This window comes from Monodon monoceros, unplaced genomic scaffold (genome assembly GCF_005190385.1).
Source record: "Monodon monoceros isolate NGI ecotype Baffin Bay Population unplaced genomic scaffold, NGI_Narwhal_1 Super_Scaffold_7, whole genome shotgun sequence".
Lineage (NCBI taxonomy): Eukaryota > Metazoa > Chordata > Mammalia > Artiodactyla > Monodontidae > Monodon > Monodon monoceros.
The window spans coordinates 19,699,651-19,719,371 of NW_021703784.1; the positions used below are offsets into that span (position 1 = coordinate 19,699,651).

Sequence of the window (19,721 nt, forward strand, 5' to 3'; positions counted from 1 at the left end):
TGGGAATCCAGGACCAGAGAATGTTAAGACGGGTGGTCAAAAAGGTCAAATGCTATAGAAAAGTCAGGCTGAGGACTGGAAAACCCATTTCATTTACATTTAAGAGGTTTTGGTGACCTTTTTGAGAACTGATAGCATGCACGGTGGGGTGAAAAGTCAGATGGCAGTGAACTGAGAAGACCTCAGGAAGGAGGAAAACAGAAATGGTGAGAGGAGGAGAGAGGGTATTTGCTGGAGAGGAAGGTGGGAAGGAATGAGGGTTTTTTAGGATGAGAGGACATTTGCAGGCTGAGATGAGGGGTTAGTGAAGCAGAAACAGACACAAGGGGAGGAGCACGAATGAGGAGGGAAGAGGGCCACTTCCTCTGATGACGATGAGAGCCAGGAATAGGTATCTGTGTGGGGAGACGGGGAGGTGGGGAAGACGGCAGCTGAAGGAGCTCAAATCCAATTGCCCCTCTATCCATTATAAAGTAGGCAGGTCTACCTGTTGAGCGTGAAAGGGACAGGGAGAGTGACGGAGGCTTCAGGAAAGGGACCCTGTGGGAAGCTGGAAAGAGCTAAAGATTTCCTGGCAGCACCAAGGACTCAGCTGGGGCTGGAAATCGTAATTTTGTAATTGAATCAATCCGCAAGGTTCTGTGTTTCCTCTAGAAGTGCTCAGCAGGCCTGGGCCCTGAGTAGCCCTGAGTGGAGGCTAATGTAGGACCAGAACTGGTCAGAGGAGAGGCAGAGATCACCAAGGCAAAGGAAGTGAGGATGGTGATGACAGTGTATTTGAAGGGATTGATCGTGGAATCTGCACCTGGGAGAAGAAACTAAATGAAAGCTGATAAACTGAGAAGATGGAGAAGAGTAAGGAGAAGAGAACTTGATGCGATTGAAAATAAGTTTCATGGGAATGGAGGAGTGTGGAAATTGGGGCTTTGAGCACCGAGTGGAGTTTCAGAGTTCACGATTTCAGGGGTAGGGCAATTCTGTGGAATAAGATGCAGGATATGGCCTCAGTACGTGCCCTTAGTGAAGTGGCAAAGAGGGGGAAAAATCATTGCAGTGGGGACGGTCAAGGAATTGCAAGGCTGGAGTGTCTTCATCATGGATCCTGAAGTCATTCCAGAAGAGTGGTAGATGGTTAAATCCTGAGGATATTTACTACTCTGCCCAGAGTCATGTGATTTTAAAAACTGATAAGCATGACTTCAGTGCAATCCTTGATAAAAGTTTTTAATTAAAGAAAGGCCTTTGTCATGTCACTACTATGTCTGCATATTGATCTTTTGAGTGGCATCTAACAAAGAGATCAGAGATTCACAACCATGTGGGGTTATTCTTGTCCACAGGTTAAGAGTCCCATTGACTTCAGGTCTCTACCTCTCCCTTTAAATCTAATTTGGGATCTCAAAGATAGCGGAGTAGAGGGACATGCATTCACCCCTTCTTGCAAGAGCACTGGAATCACAACTGCTGAGCAACCATCGATGGAAAAACACTGGAATCTACAAAAAGGATACCCTACATCCAAAGACAAAGTACAGGCCACAGTGAGATGGTAGGAGGGGTGCAATCACAATAGAATCAAATCCCATACCCGCTGGATGGGCAACCCACAGACTGGAAAGCAATTATACCACAGACGTTTTCCCACTGAGTGAAGGTTCTGAGCCCTGCGTTGGGCTTCCCAGCCTGGGAGTCCAGCAATAGGAGGAGGAGTCCACAGAAAGACCAGCTTTGAAGGCCAGCGGGATTTGATTGCAGGACTTCCACAGGAATGGGGGAAATAGAAACTCCACTCTTGGAGGGCACACACAAAGTCTTCTGCTCACCAGGACCCAGGGGAAAAAGCAGTGACCCCATAAGAGACTGGGCCAGACTACCTACTAGTATTGGAGGGTCTCTTGCAGAGGCAGGGGACAGCTGTGGCTCACTGTGGGGACAAAGACACTGGCAGCAGCAGTTCTGGGAAGTACTCATTGGTGTGAGCCCTCCTGGAGGCCGCCATTAGCCAAGAGAATTCAGCACCACCAGACCAGCTTTGCAACAAATGCTAAAGGAACTCCTCTAGTCGGGGCAGAGACCAGAAACTTAAAATAACCTTGTATACATATAGACTGCTATATCAAAACATCATGGGAACAGCAAGCCCAAAAACTACAATAGATAGACACACACAAAAGAAAAAGCAACCCAAACACAACACTAAAAATGGTCATCAAACCACAAAAGAAGAGAACAAAAGAGGAAGAGAAGAAAAAAGACTTACAAAACAAACCTAAAAAAATTAAGAAAATGGCAATAGGAACATACATATCAATAATTACCTTAAATGTAGATGAATTAAGGGGCTTCCCTGGTGGCACAGTGGTTAAGAATCCACCTGCCAATGAAGGGGATGTGGGTTCAAGCCCTGGTCTGGGAAGATCCCACATGCCGCAGAGCAACTAATCCCATGCACCACAACTACTGAGCCTGCGCTCTACAGCCCACGAGCCACAACTACTGAGTCTGTGCACCACCACTACTGAAGCCCATTCGCTCTAGGGCCTGTGTGCCACAACTACTGAGCCCATGTGCTGCAACTACTGAAGCCTGCAAGGCTACAGCCCATGCTCCGCAACAAGAGAAGCCACTGCAATGAGAAGCCCGCGCACCACAACAAATAGAGAAAGCCCACACACAACAACGAAGACCCAACACAGCCAAAAATAAATAAAATTTTTTTAAAATGTAAATGAATTAAATGCTCCAACCAATCCTGCAGTACTAAGAGGGAAGTTTATAGCAATACAATCTTACCTCAAGAAACAAGAAAAATCCTAGATAAACAACCTAAACTTACATCTAAAGGAACTAGAGAAAGAAGAACAAACAAAACCTAAGTTCGTAGAAGGAAAGAAATCATAAAGATCAGAGCAGAAATAAATGAAATAAAAATGAAGAAAACAATAGCAAAGATCAATGAAACTAAAAGCTGGTACTTTGAAAAGGTGAACAAAATTGATAAACCTTTAGCCAGACTCATCAAGAAAAAAGCGAGGGGACTCAAATCAATAAAATTAGAAATGGAAAAGGAAAAGTTAACAACTGACACCACAGAAATACAAAGGATCATAAGAAACTACTACAAACAACTGTATACCAATAAATGGACAACCTGGAAGAAATTGACAAATTCTTAGAAAGGTACATTATCCCAAGACTGAACCAGGAAGAAATAGAAAATATGAACAGGCCAATTACAAGCACTGAAGTTGAAATTGTGATTTAAAAACTCCCAACAAACAAAAGTCGAGACCTGATGGCTTCAGAAGTTCTATCAAACATTTAGAGAAGAGCTAACACCTATCTTTCTGAAACAAAAAATTTCAGAGGAAGGAGAGCTCTCAAACTCATTCTATGAGTCTACCATCACCCTGATACCAAAACCAGACAAAGGTACCACAAAACAGACAAAGATAACACTGATGAACATAAGATGCAAAAATCCTCAACAAAATACTAGCAAACAGAATCCAACAACACATTAAAAGGATCATAGACCATGATCAAGTGGGATTTATCCCAAGGATGCAAGGATTTTTCAGTATACACAAATCAGTCAATATGATACTCCACATCAAGAAACTGAAGAATAAAAACCATATGATCATTTCAATAGATTCAGGAAAAGCTTTTGACAAAATTCAGCACCGATTTATGATAAAAACTCTTCACAAAGTGGGCATAGAGGGAACATACCTCAACATAATAATGGCCATATACAAAAAACCTACAGCTAACATCATACTCAATGGTGAAAAGCTGAAGGCATTTCCTCTAATATCAGGAACAAGACAACGATGTCCACTCTCGCCACTTTTATTCAACATAGTTTTGGAAGTGCTAGCCACGGCAATCAGAGAAGAAAAAGAAATAAAAGGAATCCAAATTGCAAAAGAAGAAGTTAAACTGTCACTGTTTGCAGATGACATGATACTATACATAGAAAATCCTAAAGATGTCACCAGAAAAATACTAGAGCTCATCAATGAATTTGGTAAAGTTGCAGGTTATAAAATTAATACACAGAAATCTCTTGCATTTCTATACACTAACAACAAAAGACCAGAAAGAGAAATTAAGGAAACAATCCCATTTACCATTGCATCAAAAAGAATAAAATACCTAGATAAAAGTCTACCTAAGGAGGCAAAAGACCTGTACTCTGAAAACTATAAGACACTGATGAAAGAAATCAAAGATGACACAAACAGGTGGAAAGATATACCATGTTCTTGGATTAGAAGAATCAATACTGTGAAAATGACTATACTACTCAAGGCAATCTACAGATTCAATGCAATCCCTATCAAATTACCAATAGCATTTTTCACAGAACTAGAACAAAAAATCTTAAAATTTGTATGGAGACACAAAACACCCTGAATAGCCAAAGCAATCTTGAGAAAGAAAAATGGAGCTGGAGAAATCAGGCTTCCTGGCTTCAGACTATACTGCAAAGCTATAGTCATCAAAACAGTACAGTACTGGCACAAAAATAGAAATATAGATCAATGGAACAGGATAGAAAGCCCAGAAATAAATCCACTCACCTATGGTCAATTAATCTACAACAAAGGAGGCAAGACTATACAATCCTGGAAAGACAGTCTCTTCAACAAATGGTGCTGGGAAAACTGGACAGCTATATGTAAAAAAATGAAATTAGAACATTCTTTAACACCATACACAAAAATAAGCTCAAAATGGATTAAAGACCCAAATGCAAGACCGGACACTATAAAACTCTTAGAGGAAAACACAGGCAGAACACTCTCTGACATAAATCACAGCAATATTTTTTTTCGATCCATCTTCCAGAGTAATAGAAATAAAAACAAAAATAAACAAATAGGACCTAATTAAACTCAAACGTTTTTGCACAGCAAAGGAAACCATAAACAAAACAAAAGGACAACCCACAGATTGGGAGAAAATATTTGCAAATGATGTGCTCAACAAGGGATTAGTCTCCAAAATTTACAGACAGCTCATGCAGCTTATGTCATCAAAACAAATAACCCAGTCAAAAAATGTGCAGAAGACCTAAATAGACTTTTCTCCAAAGAAGACATATAGATAGCCAAAAGGCACATGAAAAGATGTTCAACATCACTAATTATTAGAGAAATGCAAATAAAAACTACACTGAGATATCACCTCACACCAGTAAAAATGGCTATCATCAAAAAGACTACAAACAGGGCTTCCCTGGTGGCGCAGTGGTTGAGAGTCCGCCTGCCGATGCAGGGGACATGGGTTCGTGCCCTGGTCCGGGAAGATCCCACATGCCGTGGAGCGGCTGGGCCCGTGAGCCATGGCCGCTGAGCCTGCGCGTCTGGAGCCTGTGCTCCGCAGCGGGAGAGGCTGCAGTGGTGGGAGGCACACGTACCACAAAAAAAAAAAAAAAAAGACTACAAACAATAAATGCTGGAGAAGATATAGAGAAAAGGGAAACCTCCTACACTGTTGGTGGGAATATAAATTGGTACAGCCACTATGGAGAACCATATGGAGGCTCCTTAAAAAACTAAAAATAGAGCTACCATTTGATCTTGCAATACCACTCCTGGGCATATATCTGGAGAAAAACATGGTCCAAAAGGATACATGCACTCCAATGTTCATTGCAGCACTGTTTACAATAGCCAAGATATGGAGGCAACCTAAATGTCCATTGACAGAGGAATGGATAGAGAAGAGGTGGTACATACATACAATGGGATATTATTCAGCCATTAAAAAGAATGAAATAATGCCATTTGCAGCAACGTGGACAGACCTAGAGATTGTCATACTGAGTGAAGTAAGTCAGACAGAGAAAGAGAAACATTGTATGATATCACTTATATGCGGAATCTAAAAACAAATGAACTTTTTGAGAAAACAGAAAGAGACTCACAGACTTAGAGAACGAACTTATAGTTACCGGGGGGAAGGGTGGGCAAGAGGGGCAGTTAGGGAGTTTGGGATTGACACGTACACACTGCTATATTTAAAAATGGATAACCAACAAGGATTTACTGTATAGCACAGGGAACTATCCTCAATATTATGCAACAACCTAAATGGGAAAAGAATTTGAAAAAGAATAGATATATGTATACGTATAACTGAATCACTTTGCTGTACACCTGAAACTATCACTATCACAACGTTGTTAATCAACTACTTTCCAATATAAAATAAAAAGTTAAAGAAATGCCTCCCAAAATGTTTGCAAGTGAATTCTATTGAAAAGACATGAAAGATATGAATGAGACTTAGGGGGTCCACAAAAGAGAAAGTTGTATATTATGATAACAAAAATAACTGATGATGCCTTTTAGAAATAAAAAAAAGTCTCCCATGAAAATAAATAAGTAAATCTAAGTTGGGAGCCAAACCACTAAACTAAGCCTCAATTTGTTTTCTCTTCAACTTGAAGATACCTGTACTTCTCACCCAAGAGGCAGGCAAGACCTTGTTCTTGCTATAAATGCCTACTGCTGGCTCTGAAAAAAAATTGATTTGAAGGACAAAGTAGACACTTATGAGGACCAACCACACCACCCATTTTCCTTCCCGCACAAAGATCTTTATATTAAAAGAGGCCTGTGGTGCAATCCCAGGCCCTGAGTAGCTCTGCTACTTGGCTTTACAATTGACTAAAGCTGCTCCTGTAGCAGATGAAATACCATGTGCTTTTTGTAAGAGGCTGTTACCCTCTGGGCAGTGGACTAGTAGTTTTATTTTTCTTTTCCTCCTCCTCTTCCTTTTTGCTTCATAATCTTTTTTCAAATTATAACTTACATGAAATCCAGATAAAAATAGGGAAAAGTAGAGCTACTCTGTTAGGGCTAAGGGTGGGTGTCCATAGGTCAGTTCAGTCACTTTCTTTTTTTCTACCTCCAAATCAGTCCCCTACCTTCCCAGTCCCCCAGCCATTACCCTAACCATTTAAGGTAACATCTTAAGGGCTTCTTGCAGCAGCTGGTTAGGGAGGGGTAGGGCGGTGGAAGAACATTGCATTTTGTTTCCTTCTAGCGGTGGCATTTTAAAAGTCTAATATTCAGTAAAGACAAGATGCAACAGGTTCAGCAAATTAAAATATCTGGGTTATTAAGAAATATATCTTAAACATGCCCCTAATTCCTGATATGTTTCTAACAACAGCTGGAGAAACACAACAGGACCATAATCAGATCCCCACTAGGCCCATAGGAATGATATAACTAATAGAAGGTACAATTAAGTGGTTTCTGGGAGCTTGGGGAAGGGGAGCATGGGGAGTTACTGTTTAATGGGTACAGAGTTTCAGTTTTGCAAGATGAAAAGTAGATGGACGGTGGTGATGATAGCACAGCAGTGTGAATGTACTTAATGCTAATGAATGTATGCTCAAAAATAGTTGGCAAATTTTAGATGGAAAATTTTATGTAATGTGTATTTTATCATATTTTTTTAAAGGGCAGTGATTTCTGGAATATCATCCAGCCATTAAAAGTAATAGTCATTCAGATTTTGTAGCAACACAGATAAAAAGGCTTATGACAGTATGAAATTTTTTTAAATGAGGGCAAACAAATTCAGTTAATATCTAAAATATATAAAGAACTCATACACTCAATAGCAAAAAAACATAAACCTGGTTTTAAAATGGGCTGAAGATCTGTATAGACATTTTCCAAAAAAGACATACAGATGGTCAACAGGTACATGAACATATGCTCAACATCACTAGTCATCAGGCATATGCAAATCAAAACCACAATGACATACCACCCTACACCTGTTAGAATGGCTATTATTGAAAAGACAAGAAATAACAAGTGTTGGGGAGGATGTGCAGAAAAGAGAACACTCACGCACTGTTGGTGAAAAAGTAAATTAGTACAGCCAGTAGATTAGTAATTAGTAGATTAGTAGATTTCTTCCTGACCATAGTGGTTTCTTCACATCACTTCATGTCCCTGTAGACACACAGAGGAATAATTCACTAAAGAGTTATTGGATTTTTTCAATTATTTACATATATTTATTGAGTGCTATTTAAGTACAGGGCACTATCCTAGATATTGGGGATATGGGTTTAACAAGAAAACATCCTCACCGTCATGGGACTGCCATCTAGTGAGGAAACACAGCTAATAAATAAATAAACAAACAAAAATATACTGGATATTGATAATGCAGAGAATTAAAATAGGTAATATAAAAAATAGTAGCATTTTTATATTGGGAGATCAGGGAAGGCTCAAAGGATGTGAAATTTGAGCTCATATCTGAATGACAAGAATCAGACTTGGGAAGAGAGATGAGCAAGCCAATGCCAAGACCCTGAGCAAAAATAAACATGCCTGGTTTGAGGAACTGAAAGAGCCATTGTGTCTGGGGAGTACTGGGTAAGGGAGTGGTATGAGGTGAAGACATTGCCCCTTCCTTCAGGAACTTGTGATGAAATAGAGCTTGCTAGTCCTATAGATAGTTCCTGACACTTCTCTTTTAGCATAAACTTTCAGATGACTTAAAATTTACAATATTCTGCAAAGCAGAAAAGTCAAAACTTTTAAAAAAGAATTAAATCTCCATTTTTTTTCTGTAGACTATAGTTTCCTCATCTGTAATCAAAGGGAGTGCATGGCAATGTTAGCCTCAGAGAGGAAGCAGATATTAATGCATATTCCATAGAACCAGTCCATGCTAAGAAATCCAAATTGTTCTCCAAAATCAAGGCTTACTTATCCTTCCCATACTCGAACTTCCCAGGTCCAATTCGAAGCAGACAGCCATTGAGCCACTTAGGAAAATGTCCCCGGACTCGAGCAGAGATGATCTGCGGAGTCTCCTCCACCGTGGTTAAAAGTGGTGCAATACACGGAAGGCTCTTCCGCTTACTGAAAATCACTTTTTTCTGATGAGTATTTTCCATATACTTCTTCAACACTGTGAAGAGGAAATCAAAAGCACAAAAATTTTACCAATCTTCTATGAACATTCCTGTTTCTCCATAGACAATAATCTCATCTACTGGTAAGAGAAGTATAAACCTAACACCAAATATAGTCCCCAAATTCCTCTCCTTCCTCATTCTCAGACCACCAACTCTTTGGTTCTCCATTTTTGAACCACAATAATCCTTTTTGTGTTCTTGCAGTACAAATCTGCCTAAGAATTAACTCAGGACTTTAGTTACCACTATTGTCATTTCTCATAGTTGAACAATGCTGGTCTTTTCACAACACTGAATCTACATGCTAAGCACAGATGTACTAATAGCTACACATCATTGTTATAATAAAAAATACCCACCATTCAATATTATCATAATTACATTGACCTCAGTACTTTAGGTACACCAGAATGTGATCCCAAAGATTTCATAGTGATTTATGAGAATTTAATAGGATCTGCAATTTAATTTCTGCCATTTTTAAAAATTTTTATTTATTTATTTATTTTAGGCTGCGTTGGGTCTTTGTTGCTGCGCGGCTTTCTCTAGTTGTGGGTAGCGGGGACTACTCTTCGTTGCAGTGCGTGGGCTTCTCATTGCGGTGGCTTCTCTTGTTGCGGAGCACAGGCACTATGCGCGTGGGCTTCAGTAGTTGTGGCACGTGGGTTCAGTAGTTGTGGCGCTCGGGCTTAGTTGCTCCACGGCATGTGGGATCTTCCCGGACCGGGGCTCAAACCCATGTCCCCTGCATTGGCAGGCGGATTCTTAACCACTGTGCCACCAGGGGAGCCCCTAATTTCTGCTATTTTAATGGTACACACATGAATGAACATGGCATTTTCTAGGAAAAAGGTATCATAAATTAAATTATGCAGTGAAACCTGGTCTGAAATTACCTGAAATTCAAAAGCCACAAAAAAGTCATTATTTTATAATAGAGCTGAAAATTATCCCTTTATTTCATATTTATTCAGTGTTCACAGGCAGTATTTCCTAACACAGAGGGGTGGTCAAGTACATAATTAATTAGATACTACAAAATATAGTCTTTTATTTTATTTCATAAAACTTTAACAGTGATGAAGTCTAAACTAGAAAACCTAACTAAAACATAGGGACACTATTGTTTTAGCAGAACATTTTATAATATTGTATCTATTATCCCACTTCTTTCAACTCTTTCAAAAATTGAGTTTAGAGCACTTGAGTCCTTCTACTTTCCTATAAGTAACAATTTGGTCAAACCCAACTATTTCCTGATTTCCCAAAGAAAATTCACTTTCACCCTGAGTGTCCTTCCCACTAATCTATCCCTAAGGAAATTTTATCTATTGTTCAAAGTCTATCTGAAATGCTATTTCCTTTAAGAAGCAGCATAGTGTAATACTTAAGAGTGTGGGCCCAGACTCTGACTGGCTCTAGAATGCTTGGGTTCAAATCTTGGCCTCCCATTTTCCAAATAATTAGCCTTAAGGAAGACCACCTCTCTGTGCTGCTTCCTCCTTCTAAGATGGGAATAATAATAATCCTTATTGCTCCTAAGGCTATAAATAGTAAACAGTTTAGGTTATATTAAGTTTTTAGAACATAGTAAATACTCAAACAATTTTTTGAGTCTTTTTTTATAAATTTATTTTTTTTTAATTTATTTTTGACTGCATTGGGTCTTCGTTGCTGCATGCAGGCTTTCTCTAGTTGCGGTGAGCAGGGGCTACTCTTCATTGCAGTGCATGGGCTTCTCATTGCGGTGGCTTCTCTTGTTGCGGAGCACAGGCTCTAGGCCCCTGGGTTTCAGTAATTGTGGCACAGGGGCTCAGTAGTTGTGGCTTGCAGGCTCTAGAGCACAAGCTCAGTAGTTGTGACGCACGGGCTTAGTTGCTCCATGGCATGTGGGATCTTCCCAGACCAGGGATCGAACCTGTGTCCCCTGCATTGGCAGGCGGATTCCCAACCACTTCGCCACCAGGGAAGTCCCTCAAACACTGTTACCTATTATTATTTATGTAGCTTTCAATGACCAATCAACAAGATGTAATATCTTCTTTCTTTGAATTATTTATTCATTCAACAAAGTGATAGGCACTGCTGAGGGATAAAAAGTGTTAGAACTCAGATGTAAAGGAACTCACTGCCTAGGAAACAGACATATAAGTAGATCATTTATACTGTAGTCAGCGTTTTGTTTGAGCATTATTTCTCAAGGTCTGGCCTGGGGTCTACTTGTAACAGAAATACCTGGTGTTATTGCTAATGAGCAGATTCATGGACCCCACTCTGGACCTAAGAAATCAGAATCTCTGAGGTAGGGCAAGCAGGTATTCTTAGGCATACTACAATAAAATTTGAGAACCACCAAGATTAGAGGTATAAAGAGGATGCTTTGAAAACTTAGAAAAGGAAACCCTCTGGTATTTATCTTACTACTTTTATTATTATTATGCATATTTATCTTATTTTCACTCTTAGATTAAAATAAGTTCCCTGAGGTCAGATCTTTTACTCCTCTTACTTAAGTAGAAGTAAACTGAATACCCTGATTGGGTATTTGTCTTAATAGAGATTCATGAACTTAAAACATTTTACATTTTAGAAAACATTTACATGTTTATATGTTCTGTACTCCATAGCATCCTGGTGGCAGTTTATTATATATTCTTCATATTTCCCATAGTGCTTGATATTGTAGGCAACAGCTCCTTAAACCCCTTTCTATTCTTAGCTTCTGAGACATTGCACTTTTCTAACTTTCCTGCTTCCTCTGTTTGCTTTATGCCAGCTTCCTACTTACTAGCTAGCAACCTTGGGCAAGTTACTAATCACTCTGAGCCTCAGATTTTTCAATGATAAAATGTGGATAATGAGAATAAAAGGCAGATAAAACTTCCTGTTCAAGTCCATCATCATAATTAAATATAATAATAATAGATAATTTCCAAAAGGTAATTCCCTTTATTGGTTCCTCTTCTTATCACCTCATGAATGTGTTCCTAAAGTCTGACCTTGGACCTTTACTCTTTAACCTCAGCACTCTCCCTTGGTAATCTCATCTAGTCCCTTATTTTCACCAATTACTTCTTGCAGGTGACTCTCAACATGTCAAAAGAGAATTTTTCATTTTCCCCCTTCCAAATCAATTTTCCCACCTGCTAAATAACATAGCTTCAAAATCTCTGTGGGCCTTGAATTTGTCTTCCTTCACTGTCCCCCTAACATTCAATAAGTGGTTAAATTCTGCTGATTATACCCACACAAGGCCAGGAAGAGGACAAGGGGATGATATAGGGTAGCCATTATATATTACTAGGGCTCAGAAGTTTGCAAGGGTGCCTGGGACAAATCCTTTGTAAAGATTTTTACCAGTCCACCTCTCCTGGGTAGCTCCCCCAATTTTTCTTGCAGCCTGAACCTGTTCTCATAAGCACTGATGCTTCATATTCTCTTGCCTAGCAGTAACTTCCTTTCTACTGTCATAATTTAGGTCCTCACAACCTCTTAGATGGATATTATCACAGCCTCTTAATTGAAACTAGATAGGGAAGCTATCATCTATGCCAGAGCTTCCTAATTGGTGGGCCTCTTGATCCCCTTAGTCCTTAGGATGGCCGAGGCCCCATGTCAATCACCTCCAGCTCTACACAGCTCATGGGGTTCCAGATCTCATCCAATTTACTCCACTATGCAGTAAAAATATTATCATTTTCTATGTGAGCTATAACGTAAAATCATTAGGGAGCACTGCTACTGAATTCATCTTCTAAGCACAGATCTGATTGTGTTGTATATTCCTCTATAAAACCTTTACTAATGACTCCTCACTGTCTACCAAATAAGGTCTGAACTACTTGGCCAGGCATTGATGAAGGCACTGTACAGTCTCACACCAACCTACCTGTCCAGTAATGCCTCTCATTAATACCTTCTCCTCCAGCCAAACTGGATCGCTCTCCAGTCTCTTCTCATCATAATCGTACACCTGTCTTCACCTAGGATATTTCTCATCTACTTAAGGTGGTGCATCCTTCAAGATGCAGTGCCCATGTCACCAGCTTCATAAACACAATATTCCCATTTCATAGAGTAAGAACTGATTCTCCTCAGTCTGAAATCACACAGCATCTGTTTTAGCTCTCTTACAGCATTTGTCTTACCCCACCTAGTATGATAAAGATGAATATAGTTTATGACTTCTACTACCAGTACTCCTTGAGTACAGGGTCTTGTTTTTGTCTCCACCCCATTACCTAACACATTGCCTTACATAGAGCAAGCACTACATTACTGAATTAAATAATTTATTTTTTTATTTTTCATTTTTTTGCAGCCCTGAAATTGAGCATTTATTCTTAAATCAGATGCAGCATATTTTTTTATAAGATATATTTTATATACTGCCCCTTTCTCAAAAGAAAGCAGCAAGACTCAGCAATTAATTATCCAAACCTAATGAGGGAAACGTTCACAAGTGACTGCAGCCTGATATTTATCAGAAAGATATAACAGCCTGGGCGGTTGTTATTTTCCCTCTTCAGGTGCCATCCCCCCATAAAGCAGGTTTCAAGAACAATGGGAATGTGTGGTTGACAGACAATGAGGTTTTCTCTTGTTTGTTTTGTTTTTGAATTTTTGAATTTTATTTATTTTTTATACAGCAGGTTCTTATTAGTTATCCATTTTATACATATTAGTGTATATATGTCAATCCCAATCTCCCAATTCGTCACACCACCACCACCACCCCCGAATTAAATAACTTTAAAGTTTTTAGTGCATATCAGTATGATGTCTAATAGCTCTATATCAGCCAATTTCAAGAATAAAATCATGTAACAGTTAGTAGATACAACAGAAAGCTACAAAACAATAAACAGAGGTTTTAAGGCAGTCCCCCAGAATGCAAACAGAAGAACCAAACATTTACATTAGAACATGTAGCAGTGATTTTCAAATGAGAAAATTCTAAATAGTGAATATTCTTCCTATTGCAGATCCAAGAGAATTCCTAAACCCTGAATCCCACCCCTTATGTTGTATAAAATATACAAACAGAAAGGCTGTTTCCCTGAAAACAAGTAAACAAATCCTGACTCAGTCTCCTTTAACTCCCAGCTCTGCAGTGCTGCCGCCTGTATCTGCTCCACACAGATTGGAAAACTTCAGAAGCCCCTAGTATTCTTCAGGAAAGAGGCGGAGAGATCTACGTTCAGGCTGGTAGAAAAAAGAGAAAGAGGAAGAGGAAGGGGCAAATCCCCTACCTGGAATCCAGTGTACTACCACAGAAAGGAAACCAGTTACAATGGTAGAAAGATTGCTGACGAAACGTAGAAAGATTTGAAAAAACATCTTTGTATCGAGTTCAGTAGCAGCAGATCCTGTGATTCCCAAATCCTCACACTGACTGGCAGTGAAATGCTCACTTCCTGGGCTGTCCCTGGCTCACTGACAGAATAGAAGGGGGTGGGGATTAAAGGGCAGGACTTCAAAATGCCTGCAACCACTCTTAGTCTCATTTCCAGAACAAGTATCCCAACAACCTATCTATAGTAAGTTGCTGTTAGAAATACTGAAATTGGACCACCAATAGTGGTCTCCCTCCCTAAACTTTCCTCTTTCAAATCTGTCCTCACACTACAATTCAGCTGATCCAGGGGATCAATTTCATTACGCCACTCCTCTCCTCTGAATGATTCAGATCTCCTCTTCCTTTACAGAATAAAGTCCAAATTTAATCTGTCAACAAAGGACTTTACAATCTGGCCACAACCTACCTTTCATCCTTTGTCTCTCTGCCTTTCTAGCATCTCACCTTTCCTTTTCTATTCATTTAATTTGCAAAACATTCTCTAACAATCTAGTATGACTAAAGCCCTGTGAAGGTATACCCTTAAAAAACTAATAACCATAAATAATTTATTAATTTAACAAACATTTCTGAGCTCCAATGTATCAAATACTGTGCTACAAATTGAGAACAGATTCCGTCCTGCTCTCTAGCAGTTTAGATGATACACTATTCCCCTTTGTGAATTCTCAGCCCAGTAAAATGACTTACCACGCTTTTTTCTTCTGTGCCTCTGATCAAATTTTTCCCTGCCTGAAATATCCTCCCTCTTGCCTTTTCAAAAACCCATTTCAAAATCTACCTATCTGGGGCTTCCCCGGTGGCACAGTGGTTGGGAGTCCGCCTGCCGATGCGGGGCACGCGGGTTCGTGCCCCGGTCTGGGAGGATCCCACATGCCGCAGAGCGGCTGGGCCCGTGGGCCATGGCCACTGGGCCTGCGCACCCGGGGCCTGTGCTCCGCAACGGGAGAGGGCACAACAGTGAGAGGCCCGGGTACCGCAAAAAAAAAAAAAAAAAAAAAAAAAAAAACTACCTATCTGACCCCCTTGCGAAAGCCTTCTAGTAACTTCCACTAAAAGGAGTGCCACAGAAATACTTTTAACATTGACATATCATGTCTTCCTAGCAAAGACACATAAGTGTATTTCAAGAAAAGAGTGGTTACACAGGGAGATCAGCTCGGTGCCTTGTGACCACCTGGAGGGGTGGGATAGGGAGGGTGGGAGGGAGACGCAGGAGGGAGGAGATATGAGGATATATGTATATATATAGCTGATTCACTTTGTTATAAAGCAGAAACTAACACACCATCGTAAAGCAATTATGCTCCAATACAGATGTTAAAAAAAAAAAAAGGAGTGGTCAAACTTGTCAGAAGGGAGAACAGAGTATCTTAAACTATCTATACTCCCCACAGTGTCTAGCAGATCTTGATGTACAGAGAGACTCAATATATATTTTGATTTGTAATTAGTGAAGAATAATTTATAAACTTTATGAAATATTATTGAAATGAGTGATAAGTATAAATCAAAGGGCAAATATATTCCTGCAATAGCATATTTCCAGTTGTGAGGTAATTATTCTCATGTGGATGGTACCAAAGACATCCAATTTGATTAAAAAATAAGCATTAATTAGGCTTTCAGGAACTTTTTCCCCAGGAGGTACCTGTTCTGACCAGTAAACACACTGTGACTAAAAATCAGTTCCCTAGTCTTATACACACCCAATGAAATGATCAAATTTAACCTACACAGGGAAGAACCAGATGCTGAACAATGGTGACACTATCAAGATATAATATAATACGAAATCCACTCTGAAACAATGTTAGCCTTATCTTTCACATTAATAACAAATGCTTAGAAAAAAAATAACTCAAGAAAATTTCTTAATGATGATAGGCCAGCAGAGTCATCTTCGTATTTAAACATTAAATAACTCTAAGGTAACAGAATAACTCAAAATCCAGCTGATTTGTCATATCAACTCAGAGAGTCTTCCTGTTGCACTCAGTATTTAAAAATCCCATTTCTATGGATGGACCTAGACTCTGTCATACAGAGTGAAGTAAGTCAGAAAGAGAAAAACAAATACTGTATGCTAACACATATACATGGAATCTAAAAAATAAAAATCGTTCTGAAGAAGCTAGAGGCAGGACAGGAATAAAGACACAGATGTAGAGAACGGACTTGAGGACATGGGGAGGGGGAAGGGTAAGCTGGGACAAAGTGAGAGAGTGGCATTGACAAATACACACTACCAAATGTAAAACAGATAGCTAGTGGGAAGCAGCCACATAGCACAGGGAGATCAGCTCGACACTTTGTGACCACCTAGAGGGGTGGGATAGAGAGAGTGGGAAGGAGACGCAAGAGGTAGGGGATATGGGGATATATGTATATGTATAGATGATCCACTTTGTTATACAACAGAAATTAACACAACAATGTAAATCAATTATACTCCAATAAAGATGTTTAAAAAATTTTTTTTAATAAAAAATTTTAAAAATCTCATTTCTAATCTTCATTGACCTCCAACCTATCCTGTGACGTTAACATATCCCTCTACAAACCAAGTAATTTTTTCCACTTAATAACCAATACTTTTAGTAAATATTCTTTTATTTCACTGTTTTCAGTGCTTTCTTGTATGAATATTTATTATATGTGGTATATATGCCTTAAAATAGTAATTTGATGAAATGAGATTTTAACATTTAGAAGGCAGCAAGGCAAACATGCTGTCCACCTGAGGAATACCAAATTCCCTGTAGTACTGCCTGTAAATATGTCCAAATTTGTGATTGCTTATATAGGCAAAATATACAAATAATAGATCGAATTATCTATATGATTGAACAATTGGTGCTGTGATTTTTTAAAAATCTGATCAATATAGCGATCACATGTAATTATATAACATTAAAAGTTTTCAATAAAATCATAGCAGTACCTTCCAACAAAGGGAGGATTTTTTCAGCTAGATAAATAGTAGAGATTTCCTAGTCCGAATTCAATTTCTGCATTATAATAGGATTGAAATGACTCACTGAGATTGAACTGTTTAAACAATCTCTTTACTTCTGGACCACTAATCTTTATCCTATACCACACAGCTAGCTGCTAAGGCTTCTAAATATACTTCATTAACTGTACCATTGATATGGCTGATGTGTAAAAAAGTCAATTCATATAAAGTTCTGGTTAGTACTTTCTGGTTTTTATTTTACCACAAGACAATAATTTTAAACCAAATTTTTATTAGCAATGTATAATAATAATAGTGAAAATAATCAAATGGTAATATTAAATAGCAATAGCACGGTTTAACTGGTTTAACTGGACAAATTACTTTTGGGTTTTAATTTTTTTCAATGCTGACCATGAAAAACATCTTAAAACTATCTCCAAAGCTATCTATCTGCTATTTAAACAAAAATTCTAAAAGAAAAAGTGCAATATTGTTAAATATTATCAAATTAACTCACTGAGTCTTAGAAATTTAAGAAAGGTTAGGAGGTTTAAGAAAAAAAAAGAAGAGGCTCCATATACAATCTAAATAGTTTACACTTTTATAAAATATGACAAATATTTGACTCTCAAAAGAAAAGCTATGTATCATATTAATGTCCAGCTTAATGCCCCTTTTAAATCGAGAAAAGAAATTTAAGGAGTTTCCCCTTCTATATTTAAGGTATACATTTTCTTAACAACTGGAGAGCATTCACAGCACAAATGTCATTCTTTCATTACAACAATAATGGGCTTAAATTCTCAGCTTATTTTAAGTACACAATTTTATCTGTGTAGTGTGTTTGCAATCACCGTAAACCTCTGTCTCAGGAGCTCCCTTTTCTGTATTAGAAAGTTTTCAATATTATTGGCTTCTTTGAAGAGTCCATCTATCTCGTCAATATAAGATGCATCTACTGCTGCTCTCTCACTAAAGGGGAAAAAAAGTTTTACATTAAACTAAATAGTCATAACATCTAAATACACTATCATAGTGACGTGTTCTATTATGCTATATTTGTTAGCTATTTCATTTAAATGGCTTTGTACATCAAAAAGCTTCATTAATTTACAAGCACTGCTCAGTAAAAGTTAAATTAGTTCCACAAATATTTTTGACTACTCAAAGTCCCTTCACACAGCAGAATGTGTATCTTACACATTATAATTCTAATACTAAACTATATACATTATCTTAACAGCCACACAAACCATTATTCAAATACAGTGACTGTCCAGTAGTTTTAAAAAACACCTTATAAAACATGATACTCTCAGGCCAATAGAATATTTAAATTCAGGCTTCAAATATATATTGATAATATTTAAACATTTCATAAATATATTTATCTTTAATATCACTCTATTATTATGGTTAACTTCACCAAATGGTATCTTTCTGAAAGTTTTTTCATAAAAATTTAAGTGTTTTATCATCTATTGATAATTAGAGAATAAAATATATACAGCCTTGTTTCAGCTCTGAGAGTATCAAAAGGTGTTTAGTAGAAACGGTAGTCTTTGAAAATAAACAACTAATCTATTATAAGAAACTGAGGTAGAATAAGAAATTTCAAAATTATAATTACTAGATAGGTTTTGTAGCCCCTGCACTAAACTTCCCATTACGGAGTTTCCAGAAGAAAACTTCTGTGTGTAAAATCAAGAGAATATACTATAAGTACTTGCCTTAAGATCTTTGCATACGTAGACAACATTAGATTAATTTCCTTGCTCATATCTGTTCAAAAATAAATCAATAAGTTAACTATAATAAACTTTCCATATTATAATATCAATGTATAGAAATACAAGCACTTTATAGATCACCATTCAAATCTTTCTCCAGGGCTTCATCTTTATAAAATAGTCCAGAGCTTTCAGAGAAAGAAGAATCTGATTTTCCAAGAGAGGACAGTTGTGGACTATCTGGCATTTGAGGCTAACAAAAGAAAGTAGAGAAAATACGTAAATTGCTAGCAAGATGCTTAAGATATATACATTCTGTTAAAAAAAAAAAAAGCTAATAAAACTTCTTTCAGAAAAAAGCAAACATGCTGGAAATTACATACTCTTGTGTCCTGATTAGTTATTTGTAATTTTATTAACCAGGAAACTTTTAGGCCCAACTTTGTTCAACATAATAATTTTATTATGTGTTTAGACTTTGAAAATAGTATTAATCCCCTGATGAAAAAGTTTCCTGTATCTTGAGCCAGCAGATGTTTTCCATAGCAAAAGAGCAAAACTTTCATTTGGATAACAGCCATATGTTTGCAAATTTTTGCAAGATAACATAATCTTTAAGGGAACAAATAATGTTCCAAATGTAAACAGATCAATTGGTGGGGTAGCAGTGAAGAAGGGCAGGATGCAGTGCTCTTTTTCAAA

General features: G+C 38.0%; 1 protein-coding gene across 5 annotated transcripts in view; it reads right to left on the reverse strand.

The window, feature by feature from the left end:
• The window catches only part of LOC114887675 (testis-expressed protein 12), a 51,070-nt gene that overhangs the window by 30,952 nt on the left and 397 nt on the right, over positions 1-19,721 (reverse strand). For 2 of the 5 annotated variants that reach the window (XM_029209467.1, XM_029209468.1), the window contains exons 1-2: positions 14,221-14,348; positions 8,757-8,961 (exon numbers count right to left, since the gene is read on the reverse strand). In XM_029209467.1, coding sequence (XP_029065300.1) covers positions 8,757-8,961; positions 14,221-14,308 — 293 coding nt within the window. In that variant the 5' untranslated portion in view covers positions 14,309-14,348. Of the gene's footprint in view, positions 1-8,756; positions 8,962-14,220; positions 15,048-17,646; positions 18,262-19,019; positions 19,072-19,160; positions 19,273-19,721 lie in introns of those variants that run through there. The other 3 variants (XM_029209471.1, XM_029209472.1, XM_029209466.1) reach the window with 3 other exon arrangements.